At 44.3% G+C, this 23,079-nt stretch overlaps 1 protein-coding gene across 4 annotated transcripts in view; it reads left to right on the top strand.

Moving 5' to 3' along the window:
* The window catches only part of LOC138661825 (G-protein coupled receptor 4-like), a 60,459-nt gene extending 39,491 nt beyond the window's left edge, over positions 1-20,968 (top strand). For 3 of the 4 annotated variants that reach the window (XM_069746761.1, XM_069746760.1, XM_069746762.1), the window contains one exon: positions 19,753-20,968. In XM_069746761.1, the coding sequence (XP_069602862.1) occupies positions 19,784-20,821 (1,038 nt within the window). In that variant the 5' untranslated portion in view covers positions 19,753-19,783 and the 3' untranslated portion in view covers positions 20,822-20,968. Of the gene's footprint in view, positions 1-3,952; positions 7,417-19,752 lie in introns of those variants that run through there. The other variant, XM_069746759.1, reaches the window with a different exon arrangement.
* Positions 20,969-23,079: the final 2,111 nt, after the last annotated feature.

Here is a 23,079-nt window from a genome sequence, read left to right as displayed (position 1 = left end):
GCTGATAATATTGTGACCAGGGTCCTTGGTGGATAATTTGTACCCTCCCCCGGGATCTCTTTTCAGATAAAAAGAGAATGGTATTTTTTTTAGCCTATTTAACTCTCGTTATTACACTTTTTTTGTTCCATTGTGATTGAAAAAAAAAAAAAAGATCCTCTGTGCTCCTGTCTCACCACCCAAGAGGTGGCTTAACTTGTAAAATTAAAAAAAAAAAAAAAGGAGAACAAAAAGTACAAAATATGTTAGGCCAGGGTGTTCATTGCTGCGAAAGATTAAAGGAGGCGTTGCTTGACATCCCCGAAGATAACAGTTGCTACTTCACTGGTTATAGTATCTTGGTGGTAATCACAGAACCAACATTGCAAGAAGCGGTACGTCTTTTTTTATTTTTTTGTGGAGCACTTTAAGGGGTTGTTCAGGCTTGGGTGTCAAGTCTGCAGTCACTTTATGTGACTGCAGATTTGTGAATCCTCATAGCGTGCACCGTGCACGTTGTCAGGATTCTCTTATGCCAGGAGCGGGCGGTCATGTGACCACAAGTATGTGATTTGCATACTTCCGGCCACATTCCAACTAGACTTTTCCGACCTCGCTCAATTCACTTGTATTGGGTGAGGCCGCGCACGTTTAGTTGGCACGTGACCACATGTATGCATGCCTGCGGCCACGTGACCACGCACTCCTGGCACAAGAGCATCCTAACAGAGCGCAGTGTCACATAGTGACTGCAGACTGGAACCCCAAACCAGGACGCCCCCATTAAACAATTAAAAACTCCCCATAAATACATTTTGTAAGCACATACTTAGGCCTCATTCAGACATCAGTTTTTCTTGTAGGACATTGTGATATATACTCACATATGTGAAACCAGTCTTAACAGATCAGTCGCCTACTCTCACAAACAGAAAAAAGTAAGGCAAAAAAAAAAAGTATGGGGTCCTTCTTCTTGAAATTAAGTATATATCTCCTGCTTCGTCATTTGAGGGCTTTATACTAGTTTTTATCTTTTTAGAATAGTGAAAGTTTTCTACAAATGCTGGAATCTACCAGATTGACTCATTAGGGTCCCAAGATGCTCCTGTATACCCTTTAAAGGGATTGTCCCCTAAAGATGACTCCGGCCAAATGCCAGAACATCATAGAGAAAGGGATCCAGAATAAAGTGCAACCCCACAATGTAGCGCACCTTGTGCGGCGTCCCTCCTCATTGACAACTTTTAAAATAATCTTTTAACATATTTTGGAAAATGAAGGCACTTGTGACAAAAATATTGAGATTGTCACCAGTCCTGTAGTATAAGGTGTGCGCAACATTTATGCATTTTGGGTGGAGTTGCCCTTCTAGTGTAGAAAGCCGGCTGTGCGCAGCAGAAGTACATTGTCCTATTGGTATCAAAGCAAACATGGTCTTAAGTTTCCCTTTAAGAGGGCAGATCTGGACCTAGCAACTGAGGAAATGAAGCACTTCAGGGCTTTTCTTTTCAGGTTGGAAAAATCCAGATAATTTAGGATTCGATGGAGCGGAGAGTCATGTGTTTACTTAACTCTTTCTCCACCAGACTGCAATAAAGTCATTGTGAACTGTCTGGAGTTATCTGTTAGGAGTGAGACTTTCTGTGGGACTATCACAATGGACTCTTGTAAGTGCTTGCGTGTGAAATAGCAGGGGATCGTTATTATAAGGAAGTATTTGGATAGATAAAAAGATTATGTTCTCCTAAGCACAACATTTTTTTTAGCATTCCTATTATGCCCATCTTGCACCCTGCCAAATGAGATTTGGGGAGCTGTTGGCAGGACATTCTCATGGGAAAACAGAAACCTTTTTGACAATGCAGATTAAATTGGTGTCATTGATTACAACCAGTGGTGACCAGTGTTCCTCAATGTCCTAGGAACACCTAACACCAGCTGCTTGATGACTCTGCAAACAACCCCCCATATCTGATCTTCCACAAAGTGTAAAGTGAGCAGTAGGATATTGAGGTTTACAATAGTCACTGCTTGAAATTTTTTAGGTCTATTTTTTGGACTTGAAAATTTCTCTCAATTTTTTGTTTTTCTGTCCTTGTTCTGATTGTGCAGGTGCTCTACAAGGAGGATGAAGTCACCAAATCTGAAAACTTAGCCATCCGCTAACTCATCAGTCTGAATCGGTCACGCATGTGGTGGTTTTATACCGAGCCATTATAGGGATTCTAGTCTAAAGAATGTGGCCTTTACTTCTTAGATTAGGTGCTCACAGTAAATAATCGGTGATCAGTTACCCACAGAAATTGGTTTACTCTTTTATGGCGAGACTTTAGTTAAAGGGAACTTGTCATCAGGTTTCCCATTATTAAACTGCCTGAAAATAATGTTCCTGCTAATTGGGATCCTAACAATCCATTCCATGTGTCCTTACATCCCAGCATATCGCTAAAAGCGGTCCAATGGGTGTGTATCGTCCAACCTCATTTCCTGCTTTGAGCTCGCTAACCTGATTGTATCAATCACAGTCAGAGGGGTCGGAATAGCAAGCTCGTAGCAAGTGGATGAGGCTGAGGATGGTCTGTACTTGCCCATCGGCCCGCTCTGTGCCAAAAACCATGCAGGAGAGCATTTATGAAGATAATTTTTATTGGTATGCTAGGATGCAGGCACTCACGGAATGGGAAACATGGCTGATTGTTCGGCCGATAGCCATCAGAGCCAACTCTCCCATCCACGAGAGCTCATTCGACTGATTGCTCCTGTGTCCTCTATGAGAAAGCTGCCGACTGACATGTTGGCCAACAGCTTATAACCGGGAGAACAATGAAATCGGACATGTCCAGTTGCCATTCTTTCCTAACCATCAGTTGGCCAACACGCTCGTACACCTTAGACTGTTGGCCTAAACCAGTGATATCATTTGGTTCAGCAGACATTAGTCTACTGTGTATGTATAGCAGGGGTGGAAAACCTTTTTTCTTCCAAGGGCCTTTTGGATGTTTATGCTATCCTTTGCTGGCTGTACAAATCGCGCGCTAGCTCCTACCAAAAGGTACGTTCTGGCACTGGTGCGAGGACATAATCTTTCACTGCATGTTCCTCAGCATTCAGTAGTGAACGCTGCATGCGTGTGCTCACAGCAAAAATAAATTAAAGGGCTGATGTATAGGGACCTTTAGGGTATTTCTGCAAGGCTTCTGCATCTCTGGGCAGCAAAAATTCTGCAGAAAAATCTGAAGCATGTTTTGGTGCATTTTTTTTGGCGTGCGTTTTTTCCCCTGTGCATTCAATGTATCAAAAACGCAAAAAATTGACATACTGCGGATTAACGCACAGCAAATCTGGAAAAGAAAAATACTGATCATGTGCACAACATTTCAGGATTCTCATTGACTTTGCTGGCATAAGGATTCCTTAGCATTTTTGGGCATATTCTATGGGGAAAAAACGCATCAAAAACTCACCGTGTGCACTCAGCCTAAGGGCAGAGACACACCGCCGTATTTCTCATGAGAGTTGCATGGTAATACTTGTACTGGCCGGCACCTCTCCTGACCTGAGCTTGACAGCTGCATAGTAATCCAACACGCTGTCATGCTCGGGGTCAGGAGAGGTGCCGGCCCGTCCGTGCAGTGCGATACGATTATCGCACGAGAAATACGGCAGTGTGTCTCTGTCCTTAGACTCCTAGTAGCAGCAGATCTCCCCTAACAACAAAAGTATCCTGCATGAACCCCCAAACATAACTGATGATAGGGTTAGTACAATTTTTGTTTAGGGGCTTCAGGAAGCTAGTGTTATCTTTGGATGGGCGGCGGAATTAGGATGTTCGCAGGATCGTTGTGCATGTGTGTATGTGTATATATGTTGTGTATGCATACATGTTGTGTAACTCTTGGATTACCGTCTGTGTGCAAAGAAATATTGGAAGTTATATGGGACTGCTCTGATCTTGTATACTATTATTCACCAGGATCTGCAGCACAACAGGCCTCGCGGTGCGACAATGTGTAACGAAACTGTATCGTGCCCATTTCCAGACAAATATGAAGCCATCCTGTTCCCTATCATCTACAGCTTCGTCTTTATTGTGGGACTACTGGGTAACCTAACTGCGATTGCAGTGATCGTCCAGCTAATCAAGAAAAACAACATTTTGGGAGTGTATCTTGCCAACCTTTGTGCCTCCGATCTTATGTACCTCTTCACCCTTCCCGTCTGGATAGTCTACACCGCCAAGGAGGACTGGGATTTTGGGATGCTTAGCTGTAAGATAGTGGGCTTCTTCTTCAATGCTAATCTCTACACCACTATCTCCTTCCTCAGTTGTATAGCCACGGACCGCTTTATTGCCACCGTTTTTCCCCTACGCTCAAGGTTCATTCGGAGCATGAAGAAGGCATTGATATCATGTGTGGTGGTGTGGATCGTTGTCCTAGGCTCCCACTCTTATTTCTTGAGCAGAGACGATCTGTTTATATCAACCCAAAATGTGGCACTCTGCTATGAGAAGTATCCCATGGAGCGATGGATGGCTCATCTCAACTATTTTAGAACGATTTTATTTCTTATCCCGTTGTTTCTTCTCGTTTTCTCCTACCTCTCCATCATCCGTACAATCCATCATGCTTGCAGCATGGATATCGAGCAAAAGAGAAGAATTACTGGCCTTCTGTTGTCCATGACCGCCATCTTTATCATCTGCTACCTCCCTTATCATGTGATCCTTTTTATTCGCTCCTATTTCAGTGACTTGGCCTACTGCAACTGCGAGCTCGAAATGCAGATCAGACCGGCCTATCGGGTATGCTTTGCCTTCACGAGCCTAAGTAGCGCTCTAAACCCTTTTATTAATATTTTTGTCAGTGAAGGGGTAAAGCGGGATTTGAAGGTGGAAATCAAAGCTATCTGGTTTTTTTTGCTATATCGAGGAAGACCTGACAAAAGGAGAAAAGGGAAGTGCCTTAACTTTGTATGTCATGAAGCCACAAGAAACGGTAATCGTCTCCTATGCACGCATCAAACCAAAGTACACACCCGATTCTAGATAAAGGAACCTTCACCTGGTCGACGTTGAGATTGACTAGATGTGTAGCTCTTAATGGAATGGATTAAAACTTGAGAAATCTGCAAAATATGGCTAAAATCAAGAGGACTATATCTGGTCTTTATGAGGATAATCTGTAGACATTAAGTACACTCTGACATGTTACAACCCTTCTACTTCTGGATCTTCTTCATGGAACATAATTGACTTCTACGTAGAGACCAGTCATTAGTGCAATCCTTACCTGACTGCTCCATGAATTGAGTAATTTATGTAATTTTAAGGGAGTTGTCCAGGCCCAGAAAAACATCACTGCTTTCTTCCAAAAAAACAGCTACACATCCTGTCCACAGGTTATATGTGGAACTGTAATAAAGCTGGGCTGCAATAGGAGTTACACTATTTTTGGACAAAAGCAGCCATGCTTTTTTTTTTTATTCCTAGATGACTTTTTTTTAATATTATAGAGAGAACCAGATCACGATGGACAAGTAACTTGCCAAGTGGTCCTCTCCAGGCCATAACCGGGTCAGTGAACACAGATTTTTGCTTTGTAATCTCAGTATTTTTGATTTTGTATTATTTTTTTTGTAGAATTGATTACATTTGTGTCAGTATTACAGAGGTTTGGAAGGTTTTCCATACAACTCTGGTCTAAACTTTGTATCAAATCTTAAAAATATTGATCTGTATCAGATCTACGGCTTAGAATTTTTTTTAAAAAAGGTGCTAAAAAATAGAATTACAAAGCCAGAGAGTCCAATCTAGGAGGCATAAAGAAGTATAGTTATTTAACCTTGAGTTGAATTGTGACAGAGAACAATAGATTGAATTAGACTGCACAGCACATAGTTACCGTAACCTATTTTCACCAGATAACACCTTTTTATTACTTATGCACAGGATAGGTTATACCTTAATGGGAGTGGGGGTCCGACCGCTGGGACTTGCAACGATTGGGGAACTTGTATGCCTCTTAGAATGAAACAGCAATCCGCATGTTCCACTGCTGTCCTATCCATTCTCAATGGGGCTCCATGCGCTGCGCTTGACTTTTTCAGGTAGCCCAACAGTGAGAGAATGGAGCAGAGGTCGGGTGTCTGACCAGCCGCTCCATTTTGTAACATGAATAAAAAGTTCTCTGTTTGGATAAAAACTCCCCATTTTGCAAGTCCAGATCCAGGTGCTCGGACCTCCTTGCTCAGTAAGTTATCAACAATTCATTGTATTGATGATAGCCCCTTTAAAATATACCTTCGGTTTAGGCTGGTTTCACATGTCTGAGAATAGACAGCGAAGTGAGGAACGACGCAGGTGTCCGTACCCGAACTTGACGGCCTCATTCACATACATGAGGCTGTGCAGCTTGGGCCAGGTCACCCACGGGTGGTCCGTACTCTGATCGTGAATGTCGGACTGTGTTGCGATAGTGACCTGCATATCCATTCCGTTGTCTTCTTTTGGGTGCGGTGTTCTTCCCAGCTTTTTTTTATCATAAAAACGGCTAAAACAATGGTATTTTAAACTAGGTTTTCCATAACTTAAGGTTCCCGCATATGCATTAGATAGCTTTTGGTTAAACGATCCTGAACGTTTTTGAATTATGTCAAAGGAGAAGGCCTGAATAATAACACAATAATAATAACAGAAAAATCGGCCATTGAGGTTCAAACTTCTTGACCCTTGTATTCCCCACAAACATCATCTGTCGTTGAGAGTCGAAGGTCCCTGTACACATTAGACTGTAGGTCGATCTTGGCGTTATTGGTCCGTTCAGCTAACTTTAGTCTGATACTTATGGGGACATGTAAGACTCAACGTCAGATGAAGATTGCCAAAAGTCCCTAAAGAATAACACAAATGGCTACTTTCTTCTCTATGGGCTGTGTGGGGTATTATAAGTCAGTCCTATTAAATTGCATAGGGCTGAGCTGCAGTACCAGACACGGCCCATAGAGCAGAGTGGATCTACGTCATGTTACCCCTTTAAGGAGCCATTACGTTTGACAATGGCTGATAACAGTAAGCTATACAATTCCTAAACTTCATAGTCCTTTTAGTGAATGTATTTAGGCACATGCCAAGCGGCCACTCGTAAAACATGGCGGTATGACTGATATAAGTGTCTCGGCGGGATGGGCCTCGCAAATCGGGAACATTAAATCGTTGTGCTTTAACAGGGACTAGTATTTGTTAGAGGGATGCTTCATATTGGGTGCAGGAGGAGGGAATTGCCATGTTTTACCACCGATTTAAAAATAAAATGAGACTATTCTAGTAGCAATTTTTTTTCTTCTAATATTTCTGATATGTGCTGTAAATAAAGTTTTTGCCTTCTAATTGACGGCGATGGACCATGTGTCACAAAATATCAATAAAGTTGTTTTTGCTAAACATGACGTCTGTTTTGCTCTAGTAATAACGGCGCCTCCTAATGGCCAGATTAGAAAGCACAGTGCGTCGCGGGTAATACAGAATAGGTTGTGCCGACGGGCTATGTGCTAGTTTACATGGATACTGATTTTGATCTTGCTGCCCATAGCAACCAATCAGGACCCTGCTTTCATTTCATAAAGTGCTCTTGGAAAATGTGAGAAGCAGTGTGATTGGTTGCTATGGGCAACAAGACCAATATGTCTGTGGCTCATTGAAATGCAACACATTTTCATATCCACTCGCTTACAAATCCTCTCGACTGTGGTTGTTATACTACGGCCACATGACTAACTAAATCCGGTCTCTAAACCGTGGAAAAAATCCTGTCACACTGTGACTCTTAACCATAGGAAATTATATATATATATATATATATATATATATATATATATATATATATATATATATATATATATATATATATATAATCTTGTGACTATGACATCTCCCAAAATCGTGAACTTAGGGAAATGTCCACAGAACCTATGTCAGGGAAAGAAGGATTAGGCATGTTGGATTTTATCATGTCCAATCCTTTTCCTGCAGGCGATAAGCCAATGCCAATACCCTTAATGGGCCATAGGTCGAGTTAAACAAAATAAGGTTTACTTAGGCTACTTTCACACTAGCGTCGAAATTCGGCCCGTCGCATTGCGTCGGGCCGAGATTCCGACGCTAGCGTTGTTAGCACCGCACAACGGGTGCAGCGGATGCATTCTCCGGCGCATCCGCTGCCCCATTGTGAGGTGCGGAGAGGTGGGGGCGGAGTTCCGGCCGCGCATGCGCGGTCGGAAAAAGCGGTCCGTCTGGAGCAAAAAACGTTATATTTAACGTTTTTTGCTCACGGTGGTCCGCCACAACACGGCGCAACCGTCGCACGACGGTTGCGACGTGTGTCAATATGTCGCAATGCGTCGGTAATGTTACGCTATGGGGCAAAAACGCATCCTGCAAACAACTTTGCAGGATGCGTTTTTTCCCCTAAACGACGCATTGCGACGTATTACAAAAAACGCCAGTGTGAAAGTAGCCTTACTCATCGGTCCAGCCTTTGACCTGGTCTCTCTTGACTGTCAGCAGCGATGACATCTTGTCAATGACACTGCATCAATCAATTTGCACAGTGGCTTCAACCTTATAGACTGCACAAGCCGGTAAGTTCAGTGATTGGCAGTGATACTGTTGACATGACGTCACTGCTGCAGCCGATCAACAGAGACTGGCGCAGTGGCACAGGGGCAGCGCTTGACCTGTGGTGGGTACATAAAGCTCCCACGGTGCCACTGCCATTTGAGAACGGAGTGTGAATATGCGTATAACTGCAGGTGACGCCTCAGTGATAATTATCACATATTTATGTTGCTTATGTTCCCCCTCATGAAGGCAGCCGCACCATGGGACCAGTGAAGTTCAAAGGGAAAGTTACCCCAAATGCCAGAGTCTATAGAGGTGCAAAATTGTGCCCCATAGCACCTTTACGCCATCACGGTCATGTCATTGGGATCTGCAGGTGACACTTTTTTTTTTGCTTATGCAGAGTGCAGCAATTGATGAGTTGATTCATCAGCTGTCACTCCCTGCATAGGCAGAAACCCAAATGACAAAGCATAATGAAATGAGCGTTGTCATGTCGGTTGCTGCCTATGCAGAGCGTAGGAGCTGATGGCAAACTAATCTCGATTGCTGCACTCTGCATAAGCAGCAAACAAGATAGCAGAAGATAAGCAGCTAATGAATGAAGAGATTACCGATTTAATGTGCACGGCCCTTGATTCAAAACTACATTCATTACTAACCAAAAGGTTCATTACTAAGTGCATCTATACGTTATATACACTTTTACTAATCCTAACTAGGGCTGACGCTTAGGGCCAGGGTTAGGGTAATACAAATTGTTACTTTTTTATGTAATACTTTTTTATTTTTTCTTATTTTTAACAAAAGGCTGAAGAAAAGAAAAAAAAAAAAAAAAAAGAGGTGAATTCGTGAGTTGAAATGAATGATCGTTTGTTTCACTATACCAGCCGGCAGTCATTTGTAATCTGTATCCTCTTTGGATCTCCGCTAATCATCAGGGCACCCATCGACAAAATTAAAAGTACGCACAACTATAGAGGTGTTCGCGTTGTCTAAACCTAGCGTCTTATGCTGGGTTTGGACGGCGCGATCGTGGCCAATAAATGCGCACTGATCAGCAGTCGTTTAATTGCCTGCTCAGCCGAACACAATTCAGTGTGCACAGAACTGATCATTCTTGCAGTTTGTATTTGTGTCCATACAATATCGGGTTATGAGCAGGACAGCTGTTTACACAAGGAACAACTATGGATTTTTTTTTTTTAACCCAGCAGGTAAATGTCTTACCCATTTATCAGGTGTTTACCGACATGTTTAGATGGGCCGATATTGGGGAATTATTGGTCCATTTATATGGGCCTTTACACAGAAAGCCACATTTGTTCACTCACCTTTAGTGTTTTAAAAAATCTGCTTTACTATCACAATAATCATTGTGTTCAATGAGCTTTTAAATTGATAAAACTTGTTAAAAATGGCACAAAAAGAATTCAGAAATGGCAACTAAAAAAAAGTTTGTGGGTCGTTAATCTAAGCAGCTCATGATTACTCTGGTGTATCACACAAGGGTGGAAGAAGCCATATTGGTGCTAATGGCAGCCCCTTCCCTTTCAGTTCCTGAAGTATAAGACAATAGCTGTTCATTCATTTATTTTCACAGTTAACCATCAATCCTTTTCATTCTGCCTCCGTCCTCCCCCTGTATATGGTTCTCAGCATAGGACTTGCTGGCCACCAGATTATTCCTTTGTTGCATGTTCTGTTCCCTCCCCAGTATACTAAAAGAACTCGCATTATTTGCCACTCAGGCACAGCTTCTGATAATTGTGTTTCACCCCTTAATAATGCCCTACTTTGCTTATGTCCGTTTTCATATGTTCGATATTCACCGTCCGAGTGCGGATTCCGATAACTGAACCGGCCGTGGGTCTCCTGGCCCGAACTCAACTGTGTCACGTGAATATAGGAGGTGGTTGAGTTCAGGAGACCCTCCTCAGCTAGTGTGGACATCGTAGACCAGGGGTCTAAAACACACAGCCCGCAGGCCACATGCTTCATGTGGCCCGCAGACGCTGTAGATCCCTTGGCGATTCCTGCCCAGGGGGCCGCCGACAGCAGCGTTTTATTTCAGCTGAATGTGCGTCCTTAGACGCACATTCAGTTGAAATGTATTGCCAAGCAGAGACTCTGGTCTACACAGCAATACCTATGCCAGCCGCCAGCCAATCAGAGGCCAGCAGCTGACATCGGCGTGCCAGCGCAGCAGGGTATAATGTCACTGCCATGAGCCAGCATAGATGTCAGCTGCTGGCGCCTGATTGACCGGCGGCTTACATTGGTATTCCTGTGCAGAGAGTCTCGGTGCTGCAAAGTATTCCAACTGAATGTACGTCCAAGGGCACACATTCTACTGTAATAAAATACTGCCGTCGGCTGCTCCTGTACCGGGCCGTGATCGTCAAGGGGTCTAAAGTGCCTGCGGCCACAAATGCAGTAAGGATGCAGAGGGAACAGAGGTCAGATGAGAAGAATCGTCTTTTTTTTTTTTTTTTTAATGTGTATGTGAAGAACGGCTCAATAGGGGGCATATCTAAGATATAGGGACCTGGATGGGGACATAACTACAATATGAGGACTTGGATGAGGACATAACTACAATATGGGGGTAAGAATCGGTTAGCATTATAAGATGAAGACAAGGTCACATTACTAGAAGAAAGGGACCAGGATGAGGCATTAGTCCAAGAAGGGGACCTGTTGTGAATTCCGTTCTTGGGCTCCCTCCGGTGGTTGTAAATGGCACTTTTGTGAATTCTGCCCTTGGGCTCCCTCTGGTGGTTTTGAGTGGAACTGCCGCTCCTTGGGTTTAGCTTTAGCAGCTGCTTTCACTAATCGTCTCTCCTGGCTCTGCTATTTAACCTGGCTCTAGTCTTCAGCCTATGCCACTTGTCAATGTTCTCTGGCTGGATTCACATCTCTGCTTGGATTCTCCTGGTTTCCTGACCGGTTCTGCAAAGATAAGTTCTGGCTTTGCTCTTTTCAGTCCACATGTTGTGGACTTATTGTTCGGTGCATTCTATTTTTGTCCAGCGTGTCATTATGGATTTTTTTCTGTTAGCTGGAAGCTCTGGGAAGCAGATTTACACTCCACACCTTTAGTCAGGTGTGGAGATTTTGTAAACTCTGTGTGGATTGTTTTGTAGTTTTTATACTGACCGCACAGTATCCTTTCCTGTCCTATCTATCAAGCTAGACTGGCCTCCTATGCTAAAATCTGATTTAATCTCTGCGTATGTTATTTTCCCCTCCTCTCACCGTCAATATTTGTGGGGGGCTATCTTTCCTTTGGGGATTTTCTCTGAGGCAAGATAGGTTTCCTGTTTCCATCTTTAGGGGAAGTTAGATCTAAAGGCCCCTTCACATTAAGCGACGCTGCAGCGATACCGACAACGATCCGGATCGCTGCAGCGTCGCTGTTTGGTCGCTGGAGAGCTGTCACACAGACCGCTCTCCAGCGACCAACGATGCCGGTAACCAGGGTAAACATCGGGTAACTAAGCGCAGGGCCGCGCTTAGTAACCCGATGTTTACCCTGGTTACCATGCTAAAAGTAAAAAAAAACAAACACTACATACTTACCTACAGCCGTCTGTCCTCCAGCGCTGTGCTCTGCTTCTCTGCACTCCTCCTGTACTGGCTGTGAGCCGGAAAGCAGAGCGGTGACGTCACCGCTCTGCTTTCCGGCTCACAGACAGTACAGGAGGAGAGCAGAGCACAGCGCTGGAGGACAGACGGCTGTAGGTAAGTATCTAGTGTTTGTTTTTTTTTACTTTTAGCATGGTAACCAGGGTAAACATCGGGTTACTAAGCGCGGCCCTGCGCTTAGTTACCCGATGTTTACCCTGGTTACCAGTGAAGACATCGCTGGATCGGTGTCACACACGCCGATCCAGCGATGTCAGCAGGAGTCCAGCGACGAAATAAAGTTCTGGACTTTATTCAGCGACCAACGATCTCCCAGCAGGGGCCTGATCGTTGGTCGCTGTCACACATAACGATTTCATTAACGATATCGTTGCTACGTCACAAATAGCAACGATATCGTTAACAATATCGTTATGTGGGAAGGTACCTTTAGGCTGTGCCGAGGGGTCTAGGGAGCGTCAGGTACCCCCCACGGCTATTTCTAGTTGCGCTGCTAGGTTCAGGGTCTGCGGTCAGTACAGATACCACCTCCTTCAGAGCTTGTCTCATGTTGTTCCTAAACCACCAGATCATAACAGTACAAGTGGCCAAAAATGAATTAAATGTATCTCAAAAGAAGGAAAAGAAAGTTCTGAACCATTTTTTTTTCTGTGCTCTGGTTTGCCTCTTTTTTTCCTCTTGATATCTGGGTGGTGCAGGATATATGGTCTGGCATGGATGTTCAGGGTTTGTTTTCTCGTGTGGATCAACTGGCTGCAAGAGTACAGAGTATCCAGGACTATGTTGTCCAGACTCCGGCTTTAGAGCCCAGAATTCCTACTCCGGATTTGTTCTTTGGGGACAGATCCAAGTTTTTGAACTTTACAAAATAACTGCAAATTGTTTTTTGCTTTGAAACCCCGTTCTTCAGGTGATCCCATTCAGCAGGTGAAAATCATCATATCCTTGCTGCGTGGTGATCCGCAAGACTGGGCTTTTTCTCTTGAAACAGGGAATCCGGCATTATTGAATGTAGACGCATTTTTTCAAGCGCTCGGATTATTGTATGACGAACCTAACTCTGTAGAGCATGCTGAGAAAACACTGTTGGCCCTGTGTCAAGGTCAGGAAGCGGCAGAGTTATACTGCCAGAAATTTAGAAAATGGTCTGTGCTCACTAAATGGAATGAAGAGGCTCTGGCTGCTATTTTCAGAAAAGGTCTTTCTGAAACCCTTAAAGATGTTATGGTGGGCTTTCCTACGCCTGCCGGTTTCAACGAATCTATGTCTCTAGCCATTCAGATTGATCGGCGTCTGCGCGAGCGCAAAGCTGTGCACCATATGGCAGTATCCTCTGAGCATAGTCCTGAACCTATGCAATGTGATAGGATTTTGACTAGAATAGAACGGCAGGAATTCAGACGTCAGAATAGGCTGTGTTTTTACTGTGGTGATTCTGCTCATGTTATCTCTGATTGCCCTAAGCGTACTAAGAGAGTCGCTAGGTCTGTTACCATTAGTACGATACAGCCTAAAGGTACCGTCACACTTAGCGACGCTGCAGCGATACCGACAACGATCCGGATCGCTGCAGCGTCGCTGTTTGGTCGCTGGAGAGCTGTCACACAGACCGCTCTCCAGCGACCAACGATCCCGAGGTCCCCGGTAACCAGGGTAAACATCGGGTAACTAAGCGCAGGGCCGCGCTTAGTAACCCGATGTTTACCCTGGTTACCAGCGTAAAAAAACAAACAGTACATACTTACATTCAGCTGTCTGTCCCTTGCCGTCTGGTTCCTGCACTGACTGCTGGCCGTAAAGTGAAAGTGAAAGCACAGCACAGCGGTGAGTCACACAGCGGTGACTCACCGCTGTGGCTGTGCTCTGCTTTCACTTTACGGCCAGCAGTCAGTGCAGGAACCAGACGGCAAGGGACAGACAGCTGAATGTAAGTATGTACTGTTTGTTTTTTTACGCTGGTAACCAGGGTAAACAGCGGGTTACTAAGCGCGGCCCTGCGCTTAGTAACCCGATGTTTACCCTGGTTACCAGTGAACACATCGCTGGATCGGCGTCACACACGCCGATTCAGCGATGTCTACGGTGAGTCCAGCGACGAAATAAAGTTCTGGACTTTCTTCCCCGACCAGCGATCTCCCAGCAGGGGCCTGATCGCTGCTGCCTGTCACACTGGACGATATCGCTAGCGAGGACGCTGCAACGTCACGGATCGCTAGCGATATCGTCTAGTGTGACAGTACCTTAAATTTCTCTTATCTGTGACCCTGATTTGCTCATTGTCGTCCTTTTTTGTCATGGCATTTGTGGATTCAGGCGCTGCCCTGAACTTAATGGACTTAGAATTCGCCAGGCGCTGTGGTTTTTCCTTGCAGCCTTTGCAGAGCCCTATTCCTTTGAGGGGCATTGATGCTACACCCTTGGCTAAGGATAAACCTCAGTACTGGACACAGATTACTATGTACATGGCTCCTGCACATCAGGAAGATTGCCGTTTTCTGGTGTTGCATAACCTGCATGATGTTGTTGTGCTGGGATTTCCATGTTTACAGGAACATAATCCGGTGCTGGATTGGAAAACTATGTCTTTGACTAGTTGGGGTTGTCAAGGGGTACATAGTGACATTCCTTTGATGTCAATTTCCTCTTCCCCCTCTTCTGAGGTCCCTGAGTTTTTGTCGGATTTCCAGGATGTATTTGATGAGCCCAAGTCCAGTTCCCTTCCTCCGCACAGGGACTGTGATTGTGCTATTAACTTGATTCCTGGTTGTAAGTTCCCTAAGGGCCGACTTTTCAATCTGTCTGTGCCAGAGCATGCCGCCATGCGGAGCTATGTTAAGGAATCTTTGGAGAAAGGGCATATTCGGCCCTCTTCGTCACCATTGGGAGCGGGTTTCTTTTTTGTTGCTAAGAAGGATGGCTCCTTGAGACCCTGTATTGATTATCGTCTTCTTAATAAGATCACGGTCAAATTCCAATACCCCTTGCCTTTTCTTACTGATTTGTTTGCTCAGATTAAGGGGGCTAGTTGGTTTACTAAGATTGACCTCCGAGGGGCATATAATCTTGTTCGTATTAAACAGGGTGACGAATGGAAAACTGCATTTAATACGCCCGAAGGCCATTTTGAATACCTTGTGATGCCATTTGGGCTCTCTAATGCTCCATCTGTGTTCCAGTCTTTTCATGCATGATATTTTCCGCAATTATCTTGATAAATTCATGGTCGTATATTTGGATGATATTTTGATTTTTTCCAATGATTGGGAGTCTCATGTGAAGCAGGTCAGGATGGTGTTCCAGATCCTTCGTGATAATGCTTTATTTGTGAAGGGGTCTAAGTGCCTATTCGGAGTTCAGAAGGTCTCATTTTTGGGTTTTATTTTTTCTCCCTCGTCTATAGAAATGAATCCTGTTAAGGTCCAAGCTATTCATGACTGGATCCAACCCACATCTGTGAAGGGTCTTCAAAAATTTTTGGGCTTTGCTAATTTCTATCGCCGTTTCATTGCCAACTTTTCCAGTGTGGTTAAGCCCCTTACTGATTTGACGAAGAAGGGTGCTGATGTGACGAATTGGTCCTCTGAGGCTGTTGAGGCCTTTCAAGAGCTTAAATGCCGATTTACTTCTGCCCCTGTGTTGCGTCAACCGGATGTTTCTCTTCCTTTTCAGGTTGAGGTCGACACTTCTGAGATTGGGGCAGGGGCCGTCTTGTCTCTGAGGGAGTCTGATGGTTCTTTGATGAAACCGTGTGCTTTTTTTCCCAGAAAGTTTTCGCCTGCGGAACGCAATTATGATGTCGGCAATCGGGAGTTGTTGGCTATGAAGTGGGCGATTGAGGAGTGGCGACATTAGCTCCCTCAAGCCAAACACCGTGTTGTGGTCCTGACCGATCATAAGAATCTGATTTACCTCGAGTCGGCCAAGCAGCTGAATCCTAGACAGGCTCGATGGTCCCTGTTTTTCTTCCGTTTTGATTTTGTGGTCTCGTATCTTCCGGGATCTAAGAATGTTAAGGCTGATGCCCTCTCTAGGAGTTTTTCGCCTGATTCTCCTGGAGTCCTTGAGCCGGTTGGCATTCTTAAGGAGGGGGTGATTCTTTCTGCTATCTCCCCTGATTTGCGCTGGGTGCTTCAGGAATTTCAGGCTGATAGGCCTGACCACTGTCCTGTGGGGAAGCTGTTTGTTCCTGATAGATGGACAAGTAAGATAATTTCTGAGGTTCATTGTTCAGTGTTGGCTGTTCATCCTGGGATTTTTGGTACCAGAGATTTGGTTGCTAGGTCCTTTTGGTGGCCTTCCTTGTCTTGCGATGTGCGTGCTTTTGTGCAGTCCTGGCAGTCCTGTGGGACTTGCGCCCGGGCCAAGCCTTGCTGTTCCCGCGCTAGTGGGTTGCTTTTGCCTTTGCCGGTCCCTGAGAGGCCCTGGACGCATATTTCCATGGATTTTATTTCGGATCTTCCTGTTTCCCAGAAGATGTCTGTTATCTGGGTTGTTTGTAACCGGTTCTCTAAAATGGTCCATTTGGTACCTTTGCCTAAGTTGCCTTCCTCCTCAGATCTGGTTCCATTGTTTTTTCAGCATGCGATTCGTTTGCATGGCATTCCGGAGAATATTGTTTCTGACAGAGGTTCTCAGTTTGTCTCTAGATTTTGGCGGGCCTTTTGTGCTAGGATGGGCATTGATTTGTCTTTTTCTTCGGCGTTTCATCCTCAGACGAATGGCCAAACTGAGCGAACTAATCAGACCTTGGAGACCTATTTGAGATGCTGTGTCTGCTGATCAGGATGATTGGGTGTCTTTCTTGCCATTGGCCGAGTTTGCCCTTAATAATCAGGCTAGTTCGGCTACTTTGGTTTCACCTTTCTTTTGTAATTTTGGTTTTCATCCTCGTTTTTCTTCTGGGCAGGTTGAGCCTTCTGATTGTCCTGGTGTCGATTCTGTGGTGGACAGGCTGCAGCAGATTTGGACTCATGTGGTGGACAATTTGACGTTGTCTCAGGAAAAGGCTCAACGTTTTGCTAACCGCCGTCGGCGTGTTGGTCCCCGGCTTCGTGTGGGGGATTTGGTTTGGTTGTCTTCTCGTCATGTTCCTATGAAGGTTTCTTCTCCTAAGTTTAAGCCTCGGTTTATTGGTCCTTATAAAATTTCTGAAATTATTAATCCGGTCTCTTTTCGTTTGGCTCTTCCAGCCTCTTTTGCCATTCATAATGTTTTCCATAGATCTTTGTTGCGGAGATATGTGGTGCCCGTTGTTCCCTCGGTTGACCCTCCTGCCCCGGTGTTGGTTGAGGGAGAGTTGGAATATGAGGTTGAGAAGATTTTGGATTCTCGTTTTTCGAGGCGGAGGCTCCAGTATCTTGTCAAGTGGAAGGGTTATGGCCAGGAGGATAATTCTTGGGTTGTTGCCTCCGATGTCCATGAAACCAATTTGGTTTGTGCTTTTCACTTGGCTCATCCTGATCGGCCTGGGGGCTCTGGTGAGGGTTCGGTGACCCCTCCTCAAGGGGGGGGGGGGTACTGTTGTGAATTCCGTTCTTGGGCTCCCTCCGGTGGTTGTAAATGGCACTTTTGTGAATTCTGCCCTTGGGCTCCCTCTGGTGGTTTTGAGTGGACCTGCCGCTCCTTGGGTTTAGCTTTAGCAGCTGCTTTCACTAATCGTCTCTCCTGGCTCTGCTATTTAACCTGGCTCTAGTCTTCAGCCTATGCCACTTGTCAATGTTCTCTGGCTGGATTCACATCTCTGCTTGGATTCTCCTGGTTTCCTGACCAGTTCTGCAAAGATAAGTTCTGGCTTTGCTCTTTTCAGTCCACATGTTGTGGACTTATTGTTCTGTGCATTCTATTTTTGTCCAGCTTGTCATTATGGATTTTTTCTGTTAGCTGGAAGCTCTGGGAAGCAGATTTACCATCCACACCTTTAGTCAGGTGTGGAGATTTTGTAAACTCTGTGTGGATTGTTTTGTAGTTTTTATACTGACCGCACAGTATCCTTTCCTGTCCTATCTATCAAGCTAGACTGGCCTCCTATGCTAAAATCTGATTTAATCTCTGCGTATGTTATTTTCCCCTCCTCTCACCGTCAATATTTGTGGGGGGCTATCTTTCCTTTGGGGATTTTCTCTGAGGCAAGATAGGTTTCCTGTTTCCATCTTTAGGGGAAGTTAGTTCTTAGGCTGTGCTGAGGGGTCTAGGGAGCGTCAGGTACCCCCCACGGCTATTTCTAGTTGCGCTGCTTGGTTCAGGGTCTCCGGTCAGTACAGATACCACCTCCTTCAGAGCTTGTCTCATGTTGTTCCTAAACCACCAGATCATAACAGGGACCAGAATGGGGCATTGGTACAAGAAGGAGACATGGATGGGTCATTACTACAAGATGGGGACCAGGATAGGGACATTGCAACAAGACAGTGACCAGGATAGGGACATTGCAACAAGACGGTGACCAGGATAGGGACATTACTGCAAGAAGGGGACCAAGAAAGGGCACATTACTACAAGATGGTTGCTAGAATTACTATATAGAGCTAATTGTAAGACAATATTACTGTATGTAGCCAATCGGGGGAAACAAAATTGTAAAAAAAAAAAAAAAATCATAATAAAGCATGAAAAAATATTTTTCCACTTAAAATGCTGTTTTATATATAAGCTTAAGTAAAGAAAAGAAGTGCACTTTTATTATCACCACATCCATACGACCCAAGCTCTTAAAAAAATAAAATAAACAAGGCAAAAATGTTCAAAAGGTGTATAGAAAAATAAACAGTATCACTAAAAATGTCACTTTGTCCTTCAAACAATGCGGCCCCCCAAATTCAAATTTTTTCTATATGCGGCCCATATTTCCAGCTGAGTTTGAGACCCCTGTTGTAGACCATAAACGGACCGTGAATGTTAAAGATGTTACTGGCCTACCTCTAGTCACAAGCCCTGGTATGGTAAGCATTACATGTAGCTGACATCTGATATCTTTTGCAAATAGCCTCTTCAGAAAGGAGGAGGTTAAGAACTCTAGTGAAGGTAGCAATCCTAGAAGTCAATATCGACCCCCATCGGTGTTTGCCCCTCGTCAGTGGAAAGCAGGAGAGCTGATTTGGCTGGGTGAGAGTCTTCTGACAGGCGTGTTCAAGGGGTAAAGTTTCGAGTTTCGAGTGCGAACTTCGACATAAGGATTTATATACACAAATGGCCTCTTCAGTAAGGAAAAGGACAGGATCTTTAATGCCTCCGTTTGGAAGTAGCAATCCACAAGGAGAAACTTTACCCCTTAAACACCCTGTCAGAAGCTTCGCACTGAGTCAAAACCATGTTCCCGCTTTACTCTGATGAGGGGCTAACTCATAGGGCAAGGCCCTTTTAAAGGGTCAATATTGACTTTTAAAATTCCTGCTTCCAATAGGTGGCGCTAGAGTTCCTGTTCTCTTCCTCTCTAAAAAGGCTATTTGTATATATATTTTTTACAGAACTATTAGACAATAGTATTTACATGACTTTTTATTTCCCATTAGGCCGTGTCTGAGGATCCAGAACGATTCTTCAATGGCATGTGGACAAATCTGTGATTATTCGGCTCCATATGAGGCCACGCTCTTCCCAGTTATCTATGGATTGGTTTTTACCTTCGGACTGATTGGCAACTTGGCTGCCATAGGTGTTATCTATCAACATGTGAAGAGGGGTAATGTACTTGGTGTATATCTAGCTAATCTCTGTGCCTCCGACCTCATGTATATCTTCACACTTCCAGTGTGGATTGCCTACACAGCCAAAGATGACTGGCTTTTTGGGGCTCTCACCTGCAAGATAGTAGGTTTTTTTTTCAATGCCAACTTGTACACAACCATAGCATTCCTCAGCTGTATCGCTGTTGACCGGTTTGTTGCCACCGTGTTCCCATTCCGGGCCAGGGCATTGAGAACTATGAGAGGCGCCATAATAATATGTGGTGTGGTTTGGCTGATTATCTTGGGGAGTCATTCTGTGTTCCTTGCCCGGGATGAACTCTTCAACTCCAGTCAGAATGTCAAGCTTTGCTATGAAAAGTATCCAATGGAACAGTGGATGGCTCGTCTCAACTACTTCCGTATCTTTGTGGTCTTCCTCATCCCCTTGGTACTTCTAGTGGTCTCCTACTGCTCTGTTGTTCATGTGGTTCACCGAAGTCACGGCTTGGAAAAAGAGCAGAAGCGAAAGATCATTGGGCTCTTATTGACCACGATGGCCATCTTTGTCATCTGCTTTCTCCCATACCATATCGTGCTCTTCATCCGCTCTTATGTGAGCGACCGTAACATCTGCACCTGTAACATAGAGCTGAAGGTACGTCCAGCTTATCGGATTACCTTTTCCCTGACCAGTCTCAGCAGCGCTTTGGACCCTTTCATCAACATCTTCGTCAGCGAAAGCATTAAGCAAGATCTTCTGAAGGAGGTCAGAGCGGTATGGTCTGGATTTCGATCCCTTCGACACGCACGAAGTTCAATAAGGCGGACTTCACGGAATGATGGATATAACACGGTAACGCATCACCTAGAAGACGATCACCTACTGGAGAAGAAAGAGGAGACTCCACTTTGATATGTATAAGGTAGCTGGTCAATTTTGTGACAAGCAGCAAATTGAGCCAGGGCTTCCCTTGGTCTCCAAAACTGATAACTTGTGTATTCATCTCTCTACATTTTCATGGTCTTCAACCTTGCTTTCTTACATTTTTCCAAAAAGGTAACAAAAGAAACCCCAGACACATTTAATGCCGTCCCTCCTTTATTCCTCTTAAGACTACAAACCCAGACAATGCATGGAAAACTTAACTTTTATTTAACCTGCCGCACTGAGCCCCTTGGGAAAATACATGTTTACATATTAATGCCTTTCTGTAATAGCTGAATATTCTTTAAAATAAAATTACATTTTCTTTTTTTTTTTTTCAAATCCATCCTAGAAAACCATTTACGTATTTGCCTTTTTTTTTACACCAGCAGGAACAGAATCCAATGGGAGAGGACATTACCTACTCATGCATTATAACCTATGGCATGCAGCCTCCGAAAATCCTTGCACACTCCATGGTCCTAATGACTGAGATATGTATGTGTGTAGGTCTTGGCAACAGACCTTATTTTGTGTTTTCTGTTGCTAATCATGGGATTAAGGCTACGTTTAGACAAATCTTTACATTCACCGGCTACTCCATGTAAATTGTGGACTTGACTCCATTCATGTCCAGCTCATCCACAAAGCAGACAGTGCGTGTGCTGTTGAATCTATCACATTTTTGCACGTGACAAATGTAGGCTGCATTTTATTTTATTTATTTTTTTTCCTTCCCAGTGTGGAAAATTTGTTCACGTGCATTAGCCACGTTTCTTTCGTCAGTGTGCGGTAAGTTGTGCACGGGGACAGCACACTGGCCAAAGATCATTTTTGTCTAAACCCCTAGCCTAAATCTGTTGTCTTTCAAGGCCTCCAAAAACATTTAAAAAAAAGAAATGGATATAAATATTCCCATCAACAAAGTCCAACATGCTTTGCTCTTGGGCCAATATGGCCGCATGTAATTTCAACTATTTTTTTATTTTTAGTTGCTTATTAAAATGGACATGCTGGCTAAAAGGTGCCCTGGTGTAAGTGATGGTTGCAGGTTTCCTCTAAAAAAAATAAAAGTGGTCATAAAGGTTTGCGTGAGCAGTAATTTGCCATGCAAATATTTTGTAGAAATATGGAAGCCGATACGTGCCGTGAAACCTACGAGGCTGCCTGCTGTAGACACTAGATGGTCCTTTTAAAGGGAAGCTCTAGTAAAAAGGCAGTATTCATTGGGGGTCTCTACTGAATATTTTTTTGGGAAACTGAGCTTGTTAGACAGTGAAGTGACTACCTAACAGCAGGTCCCATCCTCATAGCTCATCATGCCAGATCACCATGCCCTTACGTAGGGCCTTCTCTGCTGAAATGCTGATGCTCTATCAGCACTTGTCCCCTGGTGGACCCCAGTCTGGAAGTAGGGGGGATAGCTTTATTGTAAACGTGCAGGTAGCGGTGGCCCTAGAAGTGACCTAATCTCCCCAACAGAGGTTTTCTACAAATAAATTGCAATACAAAACCCAATCCTGTGTAATATATCGCCAAGCGACCAGTAGGTTGGTCATCCTAAGACTAAAGCTGTGGTTACGTAATCGGTGCTTACTTTGGTAATTGGCATGACCTGATACTTTAGTGGGTAACGATAATCCACAAGCATCAGAAGCTGCTGATCCACCAGAATTATGGATCATCCAGACTGGGGGTGTAATGTGGCCCATGGTATATGATATTCCCGTAAATCGGGCTCTTAACAATAAGAAAGCTTTTCGTTGTAAGGATCGTCAGCAGGTCTCATGAATGTTGACTGCACATCGACTTTGGTGATGTGGACGTGAAGATCTCAATGTCACACTGCATGTAACAAAGGGACATGCGATCTAACGAGACCACCACGTGCCAAAAATCCAATCTTACTGGATGTTAGATGGCACGTTGCACACAACTGTAGCATCATAGACTACGATGTAGTTGTACGTGACCTGGCTGTGACTTTTTTAAATCTTTAACTGAAGTCAGAAACTTGTACAATTATTTTGATCACGAGACTCTATGCCTCATGACCAGAGCGCTACCCTAATTGAAGCCTGTGCCTATCACTATGGTCGGAGGGCATGTTGACCTGTTGTCAAGAGCTTCCAATACAATGGCCTAATTATTCTGATATGATGAGGAAACCAACAATGTGCAAACAGAACTTCATGAAACTGTCTCCACATGGATGTGTTATGAATTCTTGCTTGTTGTAATGTCTG

The sequence above is a fragment of the Ranitomeya imitator genome, chromosome 2, assembly GCF_032444005.1.
Source record: "Ranitomeya imitator isolate aRanImi1 chromosome 2, aRanImi1.pri, whole genome shotgun sequence".
Classification (NCBI taxonomy): domain Eukaryota; kingdom Metazoa; phylum Chordata; class Amphibia; order Anura; family Dendrobatidae; genus Ranitomeya; species Ranitomeya imitator.
This window is presented reverse-complemented; position numbering and strand designations above follow the sequence as displayed.